The sequence below is a fragment of the Carcharodon carcharias genome, chromosome 4 (genome assembly GCF_017639515.1).
Source record: "Carcharodon carcharias isolate sCarCar2 chromosome 4, sCarCar2.pri, whole genome shotgun sequence".
Classification (NCBI taxonomy): Eukaryota; Metazoa; Chordata; class Chondrichthyes; order Lamniformes; family Lamnidae; genus Carcharodon; species Carcharodon carcharias.
In genome coordinates this window covers 151,877,600-151,896,218 of record NC_054470.1, presented here as the reverse complement: position 1 = coordinate 151,896,218, position 18,619 = coordinate 151,877,600, and the positions used below count along the sequence as shown (strand labels likewise).

The window sequence follows — 18,619 nt, the reverse complement described above, 5'->3', positions numbered from 1 at the left end:
GGAATAGATGTTGAACTGTGAAGTGAGAAATTATGAGCGGTGACTGAAAGCTTAGTTGAAAAGATGGGTTAACATTTTTAAAGGGGGTACAGGGCCAGCAGGGCACGCAAGGTGGAAGGGGCTGCAGAAGACGCCACTATTCTGCTGCCAGGGTTTACAGACAGCGATACAGCTACTTCAACATGTCAGAGGTGCAATGCTGAAGGAGGCTTCGCCTCTCCAGGGAGACCATGACCTCCATTTGTCAGATGATTGGGCCGTAGATCACATCCAACTGTGTGGGTGGCCACCCATGCCAGTCGCTCTGAAGGTCACAGTGGTCCTCAACTTCTATGTGTAGAATTTCCTAATCAGCTGAGCACAGTTGCCTGAAGCTGGTGACCGATGCTCTGTTCAGGCAGGACATGGCATTCATTCATTTCCGGACAGATGAGACCAGCCAGGCTGAGTGAGCCAGAGGCTTTGCTGTGGTTGTTGGGTTCCCCCACATCCTGGATGCAGGGGAACCCAACAATCGCAGCGAAATCTCTGACTGCACACATGTGGCCATCAAGGGGCTAGCGGGTCAGCCAGGTGCCTTCATCAATAGGAAGGGGATTCCACTCCATGAATGTTAAGATGGTTTGTGACGACAAGACACAGATTCTGCAAGTCTGTGCAAGGTACCCTGGCGGCTCCCATGACACATACATCCTCTGACACTCACTGGTGCCAAGGCTGTTCCTGGCTCCAGCTCGACTGGATGGATGACTGCCAGGTGACGAGGGCTATCCATTGAAAAGGTGGCTTATGACACCTCTCCAGTACTCAAGAACAGATCCAGAGCAGAGATATAATAGGAGACATGGCTCCACAAGGGTAGTGATAGAGAGGGCCATAGGTCTTCTGAAAATGAGATTCAGGTGCCTGGACTGTTCAGTGGGGGGAGCTATAATTCCCTACAGAGTGTGCATCTCTGATAGTCATTGCATGCTGCTCTCTCCACAATCTGGCTCTGGCAAGGGGGGACCCACTGGAGGAAGAGGATCTTGAGGTAGCTTTTCGGGCCACAGGTGACGATTCCAGTCGTGGATCAGAAGAGGGCAGATAGCTCTTCCAGTGATGTGTTTTTAAGGAAGATTTTTCGACCTGCTATATGTCAGTTTCTGGCAGTATTGGGAACATTAGAATGGGCCGAATGATCTCCTCCGACATCGTAACAATTCTGTGATTAGGTCTGAAAGCATTTGCAGAGAGAGAAACAGAGTTAATGTTTTGAGTCCATATGACTCTTCCTCAGAGCTAAAGAGTAGTAGAAACAAGATGAAATTTATACTGTTGGAGTGGGGTGGAGCAATTAAAGCAGAATAGAAGATCAGAGATAGGTGGGGGCTAAGGAGAGATTGACAAAGGTGTCATGGACACAAGACAAAGGGAATGTTAATGGTAGTGATGAAGACTAAAGAAGGTGCTGATGGTGCTAATCATGCCATAAAGGGGAGAAAGCAGAAAGTGCTAATGGCAGAACAAGGGTCAGCACTCTGTGAAAGGACAACATAGAACAAGTGACAGATGGCTCTGTTGGGGGTTGGGGGGGTGGGGGGGGGGTGTGCGTTGGTGGTGGGTTGTGGTGGAGGGGGAAAAGGATTAAAAAAAAGGATAAAAAAGGATTTACAAAATAATTAAATAAAAAAATATAAAAGTAAATGTAAAAAAAAATTTAAAGGGATTAAAAAGAAGGGGGTGAAGATGGAAGAGAGAGTTCATGGTCTGAAGTTATTGAACTCGATGTTAAGTCCAGAAGGCTGTAAAGTGCCTAATCAGAAGATGAGGTGCTGTTCCTCCAGTTTGCGTTGAGCTTCACTGGAACATTGCAGCAGGCCCAGGACGGACACGAGGGCATGAGAGCAGGATGGCGTGTTGAAATGGCAAGCGACAGGGAGGTCTGGGTCATGCTTGAGGACAGACAGAAGGTGTTCCATAAAATGGTCACCCAGCCTGTGTTTGGTCTCTCCAATGTAGAGGAGATGGCATTGGGAGCAGTGAATGATATGACCAAATTGAAGGAGGTACAAGTGAAATGCTGCTTCACCTGAAAGGAGTGTTTGGGGCATTGGTCAGCGAGGATGGAGGAGGTAAAGGGCTGGTATGGAAAGGTGCCTTGGGAAGGGGATGAGTTGTTGGGGGTGACAGAGCAGTGGACCAGGGTGTCACCGAGGGAACGGTCCCTATGGAATGCTGACGGGGGAGGGGTGAAAGGAAGATGTGTTTGGTGGTAGCATCATGCTGGAGTTGGCTGTAGAAATGAAAGTTTGGGTAGGAATCCATCCTGCTGGGATTCCAATGGATTCTGCTCTCTGGGCAATCTTCTGGCATAGGGAGGAAGGCATGAGGTGGTCAAAGACCCACTCTGCAAGAATGCTGCTAGGGCAAAAGGTATTGGCCGTGAGGTCTCCACAAAGAATAGATTCCCAAGACCAAGTTATTATCCAATTAGTCCCACTGTTTCCCCATATTCCTGCAAATTTTTTTCTGTTTCAAGGACACAGCTTTTGAAAGTTATGATTGAATCTTCTTCCATTACCCTTTCAAGCAATGCATGCCAAATAACAATAACTTGCTGCATTAAAATCATTGAACTGAATCCTACCTGTGAAGCAATGTTGCAGCCACTGCTGCACCACAAGCCACTAAGTTGGCTCGATTAACTTTAGCTCCATAAGCTCCACCCAAATGTTTAGCTGTGATGTTAACCCTGTACAAAGAAAAACATTTCTAAATGCTTAAACCTGATAATTATGTTTTGGCTAATACCAGAGCAAAAGGCAATTCAGGATTACACAAAGTTGTATGTTAGAGATTAAAACAGCAGAAATCCGAAATAATTGTTAAGTAAAAAATGTGAATACCCAGCAGTCCATCAGCTCTGTAAAAACAAAAGCTAATGTTTCAGATGTGGCAATCTGAAATAAAAGCAGTAAGTGCTGGATAAACTCGGCAGGTCTGGTGGCATATGTGAAGAGAGAAACAGAGTTAACGTTCGATTCCAATATGGCCTTTCTTCGGAACTGGAAGAAGAGTCATATGGACTCAAAACATTAACTCTGTTTCTCTCCCCATAGATGCTACCAAACCTCCTGAGTTTTTCCAGCACTTACTGTTTTTATAACACACAAGGTTCACTAGCCTTTTCTTTTATCAACTGCTGACGCACCTGCTATGTATTTCCAGCATTTTCTACATATACTGCAAAATTGCATATTGCAATTCTCCATTAGCAGTAATATTTTTCCCTCAATTACCCTGACATATGATGTGTTGCAACCTTAATTAACATTTGAAGTTTATTCAAGGTCCTTTGTACCTTCTGTTTAATTCCCCTCAACTTCAGTCAGAAGGAGCTAGACCCAAGGACATGTAACTGGGTTATGAGCCCCACTCGGCCTCCAAGTAAAGGATTGAAGTCAACCAGAATCATTACCATAAGACGTAGGAACAGAAGTAGGCCATTTGGCCCATCGTGTCTGCTCCACCAGTCAATGAGACCATGGCTGATCTGATGATCCTCAACTCCACATTCCTACCTTTTCCCCATACCCCTCGATTCCCTTCCTGATTAAAAGTCTGTCTATCTCAGCCTTGAATATATTAATGACCCAGCCCTCTACGGTAAAGAATTCCACAGATTGATTACCCTCTGAGGGAAGAAATTCTTCCTCATCTCTGTTTTAAATGCATATCCCCTTATTCTGAGATTATGCCCTCTGGTCCTAGACCCTCCCACAAGGGGAAACAACCTCTCAGCATCTACCCTGTCTAGCCCCCTAAGAATTTTATATGTTTCAATAAAGGTTGACTCTCATTCTTCTAAATTCCAATGAATACAGGCCTAACCTACTCAACCTCTCCTCATAAGAAAATCCCTCCATCTCCAGGATCAACCTAATGAACCTTCTCTGGACTGCCTCCAATGCCAGTATATCTTTCTTTAGATAAGGGGACCAAAATTGTTCACAGTACTCTAGGTGTGGCCTAACTAATGCCTTGTATAGTTTGTATAGTTTTATCAAGACTTTCCTATTTTTATACTTCATTCCCTTTGAAATAAAGGCCAACATTCCATTTGCATTCCCTATTACCTGCTGAACTGGTATGCTAGCTTTTTCTGATTCGTGCACGAGGACCCCAAAATTCCTCTCTGCTGCAGCTTTCTGCAGTTTCTGGAGTATTCAGCTCCTGCATAACCTCACATTTTCCCATGTTATGTTCCATCTGCCACGAATTTACCCACTCACTTAACCTGTCTATATCCCTCTGTAGACTCCTTGGGCTGAATTTTCTGGCTGATGTGTGGGTGGCAGAGCCCGCACGTCAGCGCTTAAATTATTGCATGCTGATGTCGTGCGAGCATGCCAATGTCAACCTTAAGGTTGGATGGGCAGGGCCTTTAATTACCTTAATTATCCAGCCAATGGCCTCAATTCACCATTGGCAGGTCGACGGGCGGACAGCTGATTTCGCTGTCCACCCGCCCTCCTGAATATTTAAATGGACCAGGATGACGTCAGGGGTTCCTCCCGATGTCATCCCGTGTCATTTTCCCATCGGCGAGCAGGTCCTGCCCCCAAATCGCCGACGGGAAAACTCAGGCCTATGAATTCTTGCTCATGGCTACCTCTGCCAATTTGATTTTCCCAATCTACATGAAGATTAAAATCACCCATAATTAATATGTTGCCTTTTTTACATGCCCTCATTATCCCCTGATTTATTCTCTACTGTTAGGGCCTTCTGGATAGGCTTTTTACAACTGTTTCTTAAATAGATTGTAATTTCCTGGATATTATAGCGGTCTGGGTGAAACCCCTCAGTAAATATTCTCTCACTACAAGGGAACTGATATGGGGTGGGCAGGGAGGTGGGAGGGGGGTTGGTGTTCACGTGTCTTTGAGATAATTAAAGTTTTAAGCACCCACAAATTTATTATAATAAGAAAGCATGCAATCATGATGGTTATACAAATGGTATAAAGCACAAGCTAGATAAATTCTGACAAGAAAAGATAGCAAGTTCTTATTTCTATAAGAAAATCCTAGATTTAGACTTCACTTGTTAGAGGTATAGCAATTCAAAAGAAAGTAAGGATTTCCATCAAATATTAAAGTAATATTAACTTAATCCCCAACTAGGTGAGATTCGTTAGGTTCAAAACACATCTGTAGTTATCAACGAGAATATAACAAATCTGAAAGTTCGAGTTTGGGTTAAGATATTTAAAATGAATTTTGCGGTTGTATAATTAATAGTTGTGTAGATGATGTTCATTTGATCAATAAAAGACCACCCCTAATTAGGATCCTATATTTGGTGAAAGGACCATCTATTATAATGAGGGTGTCTGTTTAATTCCTAGACAATGTTGTTTTGAACTTATCTGATTGCAGTTTTAATTATCAGGAGTAGCATTGTATATGCTAATATAATGGCAAGAACCATAGGGCAGAATCTTCTGCCTATTGGGTGGGCCAGTCAGGAGGGGGCTCAGGGAAATTATGCTTAGTTTTAAAGTTTGAAAAAAAAAGAATAAAATTATTCAGACATGTCCCCTCATGTGACAGTGTCACATGAGCTGGGACATGTTTATGAATTATCAAAAAATGTTTTAGTTATTTCATAAAACCTCCATGAAATCTCATTCTGCCCATGGATGAAGTTTCATGCAAAACGCAAAGGCCACTTGGGCTCTTCGCCCGCCCGCCAACTTTAAGGTTCGACAGGCAGCCCTGTCAATTGCCTAAATTGGTTCATTAATGGCCTTAACAGGCCTTTGACAGTTTGGTGAGCGCGCAGCCGACTCCAGCGTGTGTCCACCGAACAAAAGATCGGAATGATGTGTGGTGACGTCGGCACGCAAGCCTGACATCACCGTGCATCACTTTACTTGTCAGCATGCAGGGATGGGCCCCACACGCTGAAGACAAAATTCTGCCCATACAATACCGTTTTTTAGGTGCTTGTATTTCTTAACGGTGAATTCATTTTGTGGTGAAGGGAGTTAACATTGCTGTTTTTGCAAGCTAGTTTTGACTTCTGAAAAAATATGTTTTACTATGAATTTACCCCAAGTAGCTTTTAACCTAACATTCCTGTATTAATTCCATGTTATTTTACCCCTATTCCTTCACAGACAAAGTGACCTTGCCACGAACCTTAGCAGGGCACCTGCATGCATTTCCAAACTTTTTTGTCTGAGGTTGCTGCTAATGGCCTAGTTTGCCATACTGTAAGGTCCTGTTTGGCCAAATACTGGACTTGGCCTTGATTTCAGTGATTGACGAAAGAAATCATGACACAATGTCCTCCAGTCTCCACAGATTTCAGGAATTATGAAGTCTGTGATCCATATTATCCAGCAATAACAGCTGAAGTAGTTGGAAGGGAATAAGGAGCAAGGGAAAGAAAATAAAATAAATTAAAATGACAGCATACTGTTATATTTGTTTATAGGTAGATATAGTTACCATACTCATTGGAAAGTCTTGATGGTGATGGTATTGTGTATTTAAGACAAAAGTAGCCTGGAAACTGACTGCCATATCACAGTCTCTTTATTTATTTTCTGTTTTGTGAGCTTAACATAATTTATGATGTGGAAGATTGAGCATGTATGCCACACTTTACCCAGAGTTTATATTAAAGTTTGCCTTGTACAATGCCAATGTAACCGTTAGTATGTGCTGTAAAGTCATTGTAGCAAGTTAGTCACAATGTGCTAAGAAAGAAAAATCTGTTTACTCCTTGAGAGGTACTCCAATGGCACCGGATATGGCTTGTTGCGCAAAATCCAACCACTGGCTAGATGCCTGGACATCCAAACCATTTTCAGTAGGTACACACCGACAAATCTGTCCAAAATTAAACAATACATTAAAAATATGGTTGAAGAAAATTACTTCTAATGTACTCTCTCAGGTTATACAATCTTAATTTAAGCAATGGCTAATCGGTGTTAGATAATTACTAATGGAAAATGGACAGGGGACCTACGACTCCAGAGCTCCACTCACTTTACACCTCAGCAAAAGTTTCCAGGAAGGGTACCAGAGATGATAGAGATGCCTGTCTCAGAATGTTTCCTTATTACAGAAATGTCTAAGACTCAAATAACAGTGTCAAAGACAAAATGTCTGAATATATGGAAAAACTATGATATTGTGTCATGAAGCTATTAATGTATAATATTTTGGAAAATATGTTTCTTTTAAAATAGAGGTTTAGTCTGTGGGTGTGTCTTAATTGGATTAAAGTCAGCTAGTCTGGGTGCTTTGATGTGTACTAGTTTTGATATGTAAGAGAGATAATGTGTATTTGCATTTTTTGAATAGAGCATTCATGAAGTAGGGTGAAAACGGACACCTATCTAGCAGCTACCAAGAAATATGTTTATGTAACTAATAAAACTGGTACTGTGAAAGGGGTTTTATTGTTAGGGAGGTTTAGTTCAGAAGTTGTTGATACAATGAGAATGAACATTCAATGGGCAGTGGTAGGTATAACAAGATAATCGTTTTGGGTGTGCAGGGCAGAGGCAATGTGAGATCAAAAGACAGCTGCAAGCCTCCAACTGGCTCCACAGGAACCAAAGTGAAAAGAACTTCATTTTGAATTCATAAGGTGAAAATACTTTGCCTGGTGTTTGGTTAAGTCTATGGGTTGCTGTTGCCTTAATGGAGATTAGTTTGGGAATTTGTTAAAAGTTATGATAGCAGCAGTTTGAAGCCATGTGTATATATATTTTAACCTGTGTAAATTAATAAAATATTTCATTTAGTTTAATGTAAAGCCTTGAGAACTGCTGGTCTGACTCCTGAATTCAGAGTCACATCTCAAACATAACACTTAAAATTATAGGCTATGACAGTTGTTTAAAGTTTCCCTCTGGGATTTTTCAATAACTCCACTTTACCAACTGCATCGGTCATAAAAATTGTTAAATTCTTTGTATTTTGTTTGCTCTCCAAATCAGATTTTTATTTTAAAAAAAATGTTTTTTAATATTTGCTTGCAATTCGTTCACTTCCATATTCAATACAATTCTGGGCTCAATTTCAAAGTTTGGACCTGCACACAATGAGAGTCCGGCAGGGAGTCCGGAATCCAGAAGTTCATGGGGCAGGTTTTTCCATGGTGCTTTAACTGAGCCTTGGGATAAAAATCCTGTTTCTGGCTTTCCTGTCCAATTGGAATGGGTGGGCATGATCACAACCCACATCTGACTGTTCATGCTTCAATATTTAGAGGGACCTTGGTGAAGGGCAGAATGGAACCATTTTACAACTGGTTGTTGAAAGCCAGTTGGTGAAGGATAAAACTGGAACCAATTTTTACACATTTTACAAGCATTTATTTACACATTACAAGCAAGCAAATGCTAACCCAACAACCACACTTTCAGTCTGTTTCTATTGATAGGGGCAGTCACCAGATAATGCCCACCACCTGCACATAAGTAGGCATAATTAATTACAATTAATACTGGCAAGTAAGAGACTGTAAATCAAGTGATGGAGTCTTAACAAGAGAAGGCTGCTATGCCTCAACCCAATGCTATGAGGCATTCATGAAGATCATGCTGTGAAAAAAGGGCCTGCACAGAAGTATGTTCCTAGTACATGAGAGGAAGAAGCCTGCTTCTGAAACCAGGCAGATGTGGCAGAAGAGGTGAGCAGCTTTTTTAAAAATTCTTTAATGGGAGGTGGGTGTCACTGGCTAGGCCAGCATTTTCGTCACCCATCCCTAATTGCCCTTGAGAATTTGGTGGTGTGCCTTTTTGAACTGCTACAGTCCATGTAGTGTAGGTATATCAACAGTGCTGTTAGTGGGGGGAGTTCCAGGATTTTGACCCAGTGACAGTGAAGGAACAGCAATATATTTCCAAGTCAGTATGGTGAGTGGCTTGATGAGGTGGTGGTGTTCCCATGAATCTGCAGCCTTTGTCCTACTAGGTGGTTGAGGTTGTAGGTTTTGGAGGTGCTATAGAAGGAGCCTTGGTGAGCTGATGCAGTGCATTTTGTAGATGGTACACACTGCTTCCACTGTGCATCGATGGTGGATGGACTGAATGTTTGTGGATGGGGTGCCAATCAATTGGGTTGCTTTGTCCTGGATGGTATTGAGCATCTTGAGTGCTGTTAGAGTTGCACTCATCCAGTCAAGTGGAGAGCATCTATAACACTCCTGACTTGTGCCTCAGCCTAGTGGTAGGGTTTCCTTGACATCACCTTCCACCCTATTTTCAACAAATCGTCCTTCACCATTTCTGCCACCTCCAGCATTTCTGTCCCCACCAAACGCATATATACCTCTCCTCTCCTTTCAGCATTCCAAAGGGACTGTCCCCTCTGCAACACTGTTGTCCACTTCTTAATCACCCCTTCCCTTTCCTACGGTACCTTTCTGTGCAAATGTAGGAGATGCGCTACCTGCCCTTTTATTTCCTCCTTTGTCACTGTCCAATTTCCCAAACACTCCTTCAAAGCGAAGCAGTGATTTTCTTTTTAAATTCAAATTTGGCTGACTACTAGAAAACATGACGGGGCTGGACAGTAGATAGGGAGAAACTTTTCCCACTCATAAAAGGATCAAGAACAAGAGAGCATAGATTTAAAGTGATTTGCAGAAGAAGCAAATGCAGTGTGAGAAAATAACTTTTTCTCAGTGAGTGGTTTGGGTCTGGAGTGCACTGCCTGGAAGTGTAGTGGAGGCAGGTTCAATCGAGGCATTCAAGAGGGCATTGGATTATTTCTATTTGAATAACCAGGTGCAAGGTTACAGGGAAAAGGCAGGAGAATGGGGCCCCGTATTTCAGGAAGGATGTGCTGGCCCTGGAGAGGATCCAGAGGAGGTTCACGAGAATGATCCCAGGAATGAAAGGCTTAACGTATGAGGAACATTTGAGGACTCTGGGTCTATACTCAATGGAGTTTAGAAGGATGAGGGGGGATCTGATTGAAACTTACAGAATACTGAAAGGCCTAGATAGAGTGGCCGTGAGGAAGATGTTTCCATTAGTAGGAGAGACTAGGACCTGAGGGCACAGCCTCAGAGTAAAGGGAAGACCTTTTAGAACAGAGATGAGGAGAAATTTCTTTAGCCAGAGAGTGGTGAATCTATGGAATTCATTGCCACAGAAGGCTGTGGAGGCCAGGTCATTGAGTGTATTTAAAACTGAGATAGATAGGTTCGTGATTGGTAAGGGGATCAAAGGTTACGGGGAGAAGGCGGGAGAATGGGGTTGAGAAATTTATCAGCAATGATTGAAAGGCTGAGCAGACTCAATGGGCCGAATGGCCAAATTTCTGCTCCTATGTTTTATGGTCTTATGGTCTAATGGCATGGAGTCATAATGCTCATTTGGAGAGCCAGTGCAGACATGATTGGCCAAATGGCCTCTTTCTGCAAAGTAACGATTTTAGAATATTGTAGTTGCTAAGCATGATGTGGTCTCTCCAGGGTAAAGAAGACACAGGCTTCCTTCAGCATCCCTTCAGCCTGCCAGCATAACCCCTGAGCTTCCTGTCACTTGGCATTTCAATTCTCCACCTTGCTCTCACTACTGACCTTTCAGCCCATGGTCTGCTACAGTGTTCCAGTGAAGCTAATGCTAGCTTGAAGAACAGCACCCCATCTTTCTACTTGGCACTCTAGAATCTTCTGTGCTCAACATTCAAGTTCAACAATTTTAGATTATAACCTGTCCATATCTTGTTTCATGTATTTTCTCTTTTGCTGGCTATTTTTCTTTCTTAATCCCTTCACTTTGTATTCAAACAGCTGCTATTCATCCATTTACATCTCATCCAGGCATATCTTTTGTTTCTTTCCGTTACCCATTATCACCCCCTTTGGCTGTTGATCCATGAAACATTTTGTTATTTAATCTCAGGAGCATGCAGATACATCCATATCAAATTCAGGGGTCAGCAGATGTCTGCCCTGTTATGTTCCTCATTTTCAAATCTTAAGCCATCTCAAAGTTCCCTTACAATATCTTTTTTGTTGCAGTCCCACACTTTTCCTTTATGGTTTCTTCAAAGCAGATTCCACATCTATCATTTATTCCATTTCTACATGAACAGCAGTGTGCAGGTCTCTACACCCCTTATGTTATGCATGGTCTGCACATAGTATCTTTCATGATACATTCTGGATCAATCGGGAACCCAACGTTGAAACTTAGAAGTCAATGGGAGGTCCATTGTAAAAGACCTGGTGATGGAGCTTCTAAGAGGCAAGCAAAAGAATTGGGTTTGGGATTCATGGATTTTTTTAACCATAACTTCAATCCTGAAATAGAGATTAAGTTCATAAATAAAATTATATACTGTGCAATTCTTACTGTCATTAAACGTTTAGAAGGTTACCTGTGTTTCCATGTGGAAATGGTACTGTTCACCTGCTCTAACTTCACCTTCAATTTTGCAAGGAGATACTGAAATAGCACCGATAGGATCACCAACAAGCAACTCCTTTCCAGGTGGTGGGTAAAAGGATTTCTTTTCAATAGCATCTTCAAGGGTCACTATTGGTGGCTGTTGATCCTTGTAGGTGACCTTCACTCTTTCTACCATCTCGAGAGCACGATGCTGTGAAACTTAATATGAAAATAGGTATGGTTAACTTACAAGTGCTTGGGCAGCTGTTGAAATGGTACTGAAAATCTTTTATATCTGTAATTTTTTAAAAAATCCTAAAACTTCTAACTCATAATTTGAACAACAATGCTAGATCAATATTTGCTATTTTGCCATTAACACCTACTCTAGACCAATGCTTTGTTCCTTTACTACCACCATCTTTGTCAGTTAATTTCCCCATCCTCTAACCTATCCTTGCCTTGCCTTTTTGTTCCACCTGATCCTCCCACTTTTTAAACAGCATAAAACTCACCACATTTCTGCCTCTATTCAGTTCCAAAGAAGAGTCATATTGGACTCAAAACATTAACTCTGTTTCTCTCTCCACAGATGCTGCCAGACCTGACCTTTTCCAGCACTTCTGGTTTTTATATTAAAACTCCAGCATCCACAGTATTTTGCTTTTATTTTAAAGCTAGATCAACTATTGTAGATTTTTTTTTTACTAATTTCTTGAATTTTGCACAACTTCTAGTTACAATTAGAGTTTGCCATCACTCATGGGTGTTTAAAAAAGAAAATCAGCTAGTGATACTATCACTTGAAAAATTCATGCAGCTGAGCTATCCTTTTGGTAAGATGATCATTCAATACAAACAAGGAGCAGGAGTAGGCCATTTGGCCCCTCAAGCCAGCTCCACCATTTAATAAGATCATGGCTGATCTGATAGTAACCTCAAATGTGCATCCTGTTACCCCCTTGCTTACCAAGAATTTATACACCTCTGCCTTAAAAATATTCAAAGACTCCGCTGCCGCATCCCTTTCAGGAGGAGAGTTGCAAAGACTCACGATCTTCTGAGAGAAAAGATCTTGCCTCATTACTGTCTTAAATGGGTGACCCCTTATTTTTAAACAGTGACCCCTAGTCCTAGATTTTCCTACAAGAGGAAACATTCTTTCCACATCCACCCTGTCAAGACCCCTCAGGTTCTTAAATGTTTCAATCAAGTTGCCTCTTACTCTTCTAAACTCCAGCGGATACAAGCCTAGCCTGTCCAACCTTTCCTCATAAGACAACCTGCCCATTCTGGGTATTTGTCTGGTAAACCTTCTCTGAACTGCTTCCAACACATTTACATCTTTCCTTTAAGTAAGGAGACCTATAGTGTTTACAGTACTCCAGATGTAGTCTCACTAGTGCTCTGTACAACTGAAGCGTAACCTCCCTCCTTTTGTATCCAATTCCCCTTGTAATAAATGATAGCATTCTACTAGCTTTCCTAATTACCTGATGTACCTGCACACTAGTCTTTTCACTAAGACACTCAGATCCCTCTGCATTTCATAGCTCTGTAATATATCACCATTTGGATAATATGCTTCTTTTTTATTCTTCCTTCCAAAATGGACAATTTTACATTTTCCCAAAATTTACTCCATTTGCCCACTCACTTAACCTATCTATATCTTTTTGTAACCTCCCTTGTCCTCTTCACAACTTGCTTTCTTACCTATCTTTGTGGCATCAGCAAATTTGGCAACCATCCCATCCATCCCTTCATTCAATTCATATATAAATTATGGACAGTTGAGGTCCCAGTGGCACACCACTCGTTACACCGTGCCAACCTGAAAAAGGCCCATTTACGCCTACTCCCTGCTTCCTGTTAGCCAGCCAATCTTCTATCTGGGCCAATATGTTACCCCTTATACTATGAGCTTTTATTTTCCACAATAACCTTTGATGTGGCACTTTATCAAATGCCTTCTGGAAATCTAAGTACAATACATCCACTGGTTTACTGTTTATCCACAGTACGTGTTACTTCCTCAAAAATGTTCAGTAAGTTGATTAAACATGATTTCCCTTTCTCAAAACCATGCTAACTGTACCTGATCACCTTGAACTTATCCAGGTGCCCTGCTTTAACACATTTAATGATAGCTTCTAACATTTTCCCTATGACAGATGTTAAGCTGACTGGCCTATAGTTTCCTCCTTTCTATCTCCATCCCTTTTTAAATAATGGAGTTAAATTTGCTATCTTACAATCAAATGGGACCATCCCTGAATTTAGCGAGTTTCAGAAAATTGAAACCAAGCATCAGCTATCTCACTAGCCACTTCTTTTAAGACCCTAGGATGAAGTCCATCAGGACCCAGGCACTTGTCAACCTGCAACTCCAACAATTTACTCAGTACTACTTCTCTGGTGATTGTAATTTTCTTGAGTTCCTCCCTCCCTCCCTTCCATTTCCTGATTTATAGCTGTTTCTGGGATGTTACTTATCCTCTACAGTCAAGACTGATACAAAATACCTCTTCAATTCATCTGTCATTTCTTTGTTTCCATTATCAATTCTCTAGACTCACTTTCTATAGAACCAACACTTGCATTTGTTATGTCCAATCTTCTGACCTCCCACATATCTTTGCACAATTATATGCTTTCTCTTTAAGTTTGATACTACCTTTAACCTTTCTAGTTAACCCCGTATGGTCTGTCAATCCCTTGGACTTTTTCTTACTTGTTGGATTGTATCTTTTGTGTATTCTGAAATATCCCCTTAAATGTTTGCCACTGCATCTCTATTGACCTATCCCTTAACCTAATTTCCAATTCACTTTAGCCAGCTCTACTTTCATGCCCTCATAATTGCCCTAATTTAATTTTTAAAGCATGGTCTCAGATCCACTCTTCTCTCCCTTAAACTGAATGTAAAATTCAATATTATTGTGGTCGCTGCTACCTAGGGGTGCCTTCACTATGAAATCATTAAATAATCTCATCTCATTATAAATACCAGGTCTAGTGTAGTCTTCTCTCTGGTTAGCTCCAGAACACACTGTTCTCAGAAACTATCCTGGAAATATTCTATGAACTCCTCATTAAAGCTACCTTTGCCCATCCAACTTTTCCAGTCTATGTAGATTAAAATCGCCTATAATTATTGCTGTGCCTTTTTGACAAGCTCCCATTATTTCTTCCTTTATGCTCCACCCTACCATGTGGTTACTATTAAGGGAGCCTGTACATGACTCCCAGAAGTGACTCCTTGCCTTTACCATTTCTCATCTCTACCCAAGCTGTTTCCACATTCTGGTTTCTTGAATTAAGGTCATCCCCCTCTGTTGTGTTAATACCATCATTAACTAATAGAGCCACCCCTCCACATTTTCCTTGATTCCTGTCCTTCCTAAATGTCCTGTACTCTTTAATATTCAGGTCCCAACCCATGTCCTCCTGCAGCCATGTCTCTATAATGACTACCAAATTGTACTTATTTATTTCTATGTGCGCACACACTTCATTTTGCATTGAATATTTTGTGCATTCAAATACAAAGCTTTTAGGTTGATCCTTTTATTCTTTTTATAACCTCTAGTTTCACCTGTTGCTTTACTGTTAGAATTGTACTCTCTATCCCTTCCTGTCACTGTCCATTTTTCATTTCCTGTAACAATACCTTTCTCTTTTGCCTTGTCTCTACTCTTTGATTTACCTCATCTTCCCAAATTTGTACCCTTGCCCCAAATTTAAAACTCTCTCTACTTCCCTAGTTATATGGCTTGCCAAAAACACTGGTCCCAGCACAGTTCATGTGTAGACTGTCCCAGTGATATAGATCCCACTTTCCCCAGTACTGGTGCCAGTGCCTCATGAACCAGAACCCACTTGTCCCACACCTGTCTTTGAGCCACGCATTCATCTCCCTAATCTGATTTGTCCTAAACCAATTTGTACATGGTCCAGGTAATAATCGAGAGATGATGAACTTTGAGGTTCTGCTTAATTACCCATAATAATGAGGAGACCGGACAGAGTAGATAGGGAGAAGCTGTTCCTGCTCATAAAAGGGTCAAGAACGAGAGGGCACAGATTTAGTAATTTGCAAAAGAAGCAAATGTGTTGTGAGAAAAAACTATTTCAGAGTGATTCGGGTCTGGAATGCACTGCCTGGAAGTGTGGTGGAGGCAGGTACAATAGAGGCGTTCACAAGAGCATTAGATGATTGTTTCTATTCAAATAATGGGCAGGGTATGGGGAAAAGGCAGGGCAATGGCATGGAGTCATAATGCTCATTTGGAGAGCCAGTGCAGATATAATGGGCTGAATGGCCTCCTTCTGTGACGTTAAAATTCTATGTCTGTAGATTTCTCCTTAACAGGTTGTAACTTGGAGCATGTTGGAATATAACTTTTGACCAGAAACTGGTGTGAAGCACCAAGAAAGTCTAATGAACATTAAATTGTAAATGGTCTTTCTCTTAATCTCTTGTGTGGCTGTTTTCAACCTCGCTTTTTCTACTACTACTATAGCCAGGGATTTACAAGACCCCAGGGATACCTACTTGGAGGCGAGAGGGGGGTAAATCAGGTGATTGTGGAGGGGGGGCAAGGGAAGGTAGAATACCTTCCCACTGCTCCTGGCATTTTACCAGCTGGTAGGCTGGCCTTTGGCCAATTGATGCACTTAAGTGGTCACTTAGGGGCCACATAAAGACATCTTCCTGGGGTGGACCCTTCACCTGGGGAGACTGCCAGGTATATCTTTGCAGCCTTCCCATGGCTTGGGTCCTATTCTGGCATCTGTGGCCCATGGAGGTCCTCCCCAGTGACAAGGCCTGCTTCCACTGAAAGACTCCTCTGCCCTCATGAATGACCCCCAAAACCCTCCCTAAACTCCCACCCCACTGAGGCCTGCTGGCGGTTCCAACGCAACTTACCTCCTCCATCTTCACTGGTCTAGGCTAACTGCAATCCCAACAGCAGCCATCACTCCTGGGTGCTCTTACTGCTGATAATCAATTGCTAGCTGCATGTAAAATATGACCAGCTGAGATGGGGTTGTCCTTGGCTTTCCATCTGGTAAATGGAGTCATTGCTGCTGCGTAAAATCTCGGCATGTGTCTTTCTCTTCCCTGACCCTCACTACTCAGTCTTTTTCTTCTTTCCTTTCATTTGAGATACTTGATGGTGCGGTGTGTTGAGGAAAGAGTCCTCCAATGTCCAGGTGGCAGGAAAAATACAGCCAATTCCCATCTCCTCCCACTATGTTTGTGCATCCCCCCTTGTCCCTTCCAAATCCTCTCTTCCATTCTATAGTCCAGCTCTTCACACAGAGAGCTAAGATCTCCCTCTAACAGTCATCAGTCTGAATTGGGGCCTCCAACTTCGCATCCAAGAGTCTAGCTGCCTTCTTTGTAACTCTTCCAGATATTCTAACCCTTTCCCTGCTGTATATATTCAACCTCGCTTTTGTCTATATTTACAGAATACCTCCTCTTTTAAGAGGTGCTGGCTGCCTTTAAGTGGAATAAATCAAACCCAATTTCTTATCTCCCCAAACAGATGCAGCCAGTGCTGCATATTGGCTGCACCCTTGATCATGCTAACAAGCTGGCAGCATCAATCAGAATGTGGTCTATGACCACATGAGCAGGCAGGTACAGTATGCTCAGCACTTCCTCTGTGCTTGTTTTGCAAGCATGATTAGGTTTCTGGGAATTAAATTTAATAAAATTCAGATTTGTATGTTTTCCAAATGTATTACCAGCAACACACAGTGCGACTGGCTGCCCAGCATACAGAACAGGACCACTACTCAAGATCTCTTCAACCTCATGGGGTGGAGGCATAAATGTGTTGGATCCAGGTATATCCTTTGCTAAATACACCTGTATTGTGAAATAGAAGAAATAAATTAATTCAAGGGTTAATTATACTTTTTGGGCAAATGTTCTGCTAATAAGGACAATGCCAGTATTGGAAAACTAGTTAAACAATGCACTTCACAAATAGTATTAACTACTTACTGCTGCAGCACCAGGCACCTCCATGGCTGCTGTAATGTCAATGCTGCTGATGGTTGCATTTCCCTCTTCGCTCAGAGTGAATGCTGAAAATAACTCATTTGGAAGAGGCAGTATGTCGTTGACATACTGAGTTTCTCCAGAAGTCTGAATGTAGGACAAAAGAAATACATGATTAAAATTGTTCTACTATTCAAAGGACTCCAATGCCTTCTCCAGTAACAGGAACGTCTTGTGTTCCATTGACCATGCTACCAGAAGTATGGTTCAACTGGCTGACATGGCACTGGCCACAGAGAAATTCCTAGGATTTGCCTCCTTTACCTTTTTTATTTTAACTCCACCTTTTTATTTTAACTCCTGCTGATATTCCTAAGGTCTCGCTTGTGGGATGGTAGCCAGGACACTGCTGCTACTAGTGGGGTTAGATGCCTCCAACAGCTTAAAGGGGCAGGCAGTTTTGAAGTCCAAAAGCTGAAACGATTTTCTATAACCTAAATATTATTGATGGTTTCAGCATTGATTCAACTGGTTTATTTTAGGTACTTGATGTGTTGCACTTCCACTAGCAAACCTGGATAGCTGCTCTATTCTAATACCTAGTTTTGCTAAAGTGATTATATGTAATCTTTTCCATCATTAAGTGATACTGGAAAATATGCCATAGTAAAATAGTGGGAAGAAATTGGCATAAGAGGAACCATCCCAATTATCTGGTTCGCATACCTCTGCAAAACCACTGGAAACACAAGAGTAAAGCTTTACCTTTGTTAATGGCTATCTGACCAGATTTCAGGATTGCTATCCAATAATCTTGATCATCAAAGGCTAGAGAGCTTTCAGTTACTGAATTTTAAAAATGCTGTGTGAATATGTGACTAGATTCACCTAATGTTAGTGCATGCTCAATTCATGTTCAATATTAATGTCGAATCAATTTTTGAACATGCTCAAAGCATTTTGGAAAATGCTTCACCCCCAAAATCTTTGGACTGGGAAAGAATAATCTCATCTGAATTGTGCCCTTTCTTTAAATTGGAAAGAAATTCAAGGGTCTTTATAATTTTGAATTCTTGCATAGGGTCCATTCCTGATTGGTCCTTGGGAATCTTCATTTTAAAAAATGAAGTACAAAGGGCAGCCATTTTTTTCTGGCCAATACAAAAACCCAGGGGCTTCTTAATAAT

General features: G+C 41.7%; 1 protein-coding gene across 3 annotated transcripts in view; it reads right to left on the bottom strand.

Moving 5' to 3' along the window:
* Positions 1-18,619, bottom strand: part of LOC121276712 (xanthine dehydrogenase-like) — a 182,550-nt gene that overhangs the window by 55,064 nt on the left and 108,867 nt on the right. For all 3 annotated transcript variants that reach the window (XM_041185259.1, XM_041185261.1, XM_041185260.1), the window contains 5 exons: positions 17,436-17,579; positions 17,174-17,297; positions 11,403-11,632; positions 6,775-6,884; positions 2,630-2,734 (listed from right to left, as the gene is read on the bottom strand). In XM_041185259.1, coding sequence (XP_041041193.1) covers positions 2,630-2,734; positions 6,775-6,884; positions 11,403-11,632; positions 17,174-17,297; positions 17,436-17,579 — 713 coding nt within the window. The remainder of the gene's footprint in view (positions 1-2,629; positions 2,735-6,774; positions 6,885-11,402; positions 11,633-17,173; positions 17,298-17,435; positions 17,580-18,619) is intronic.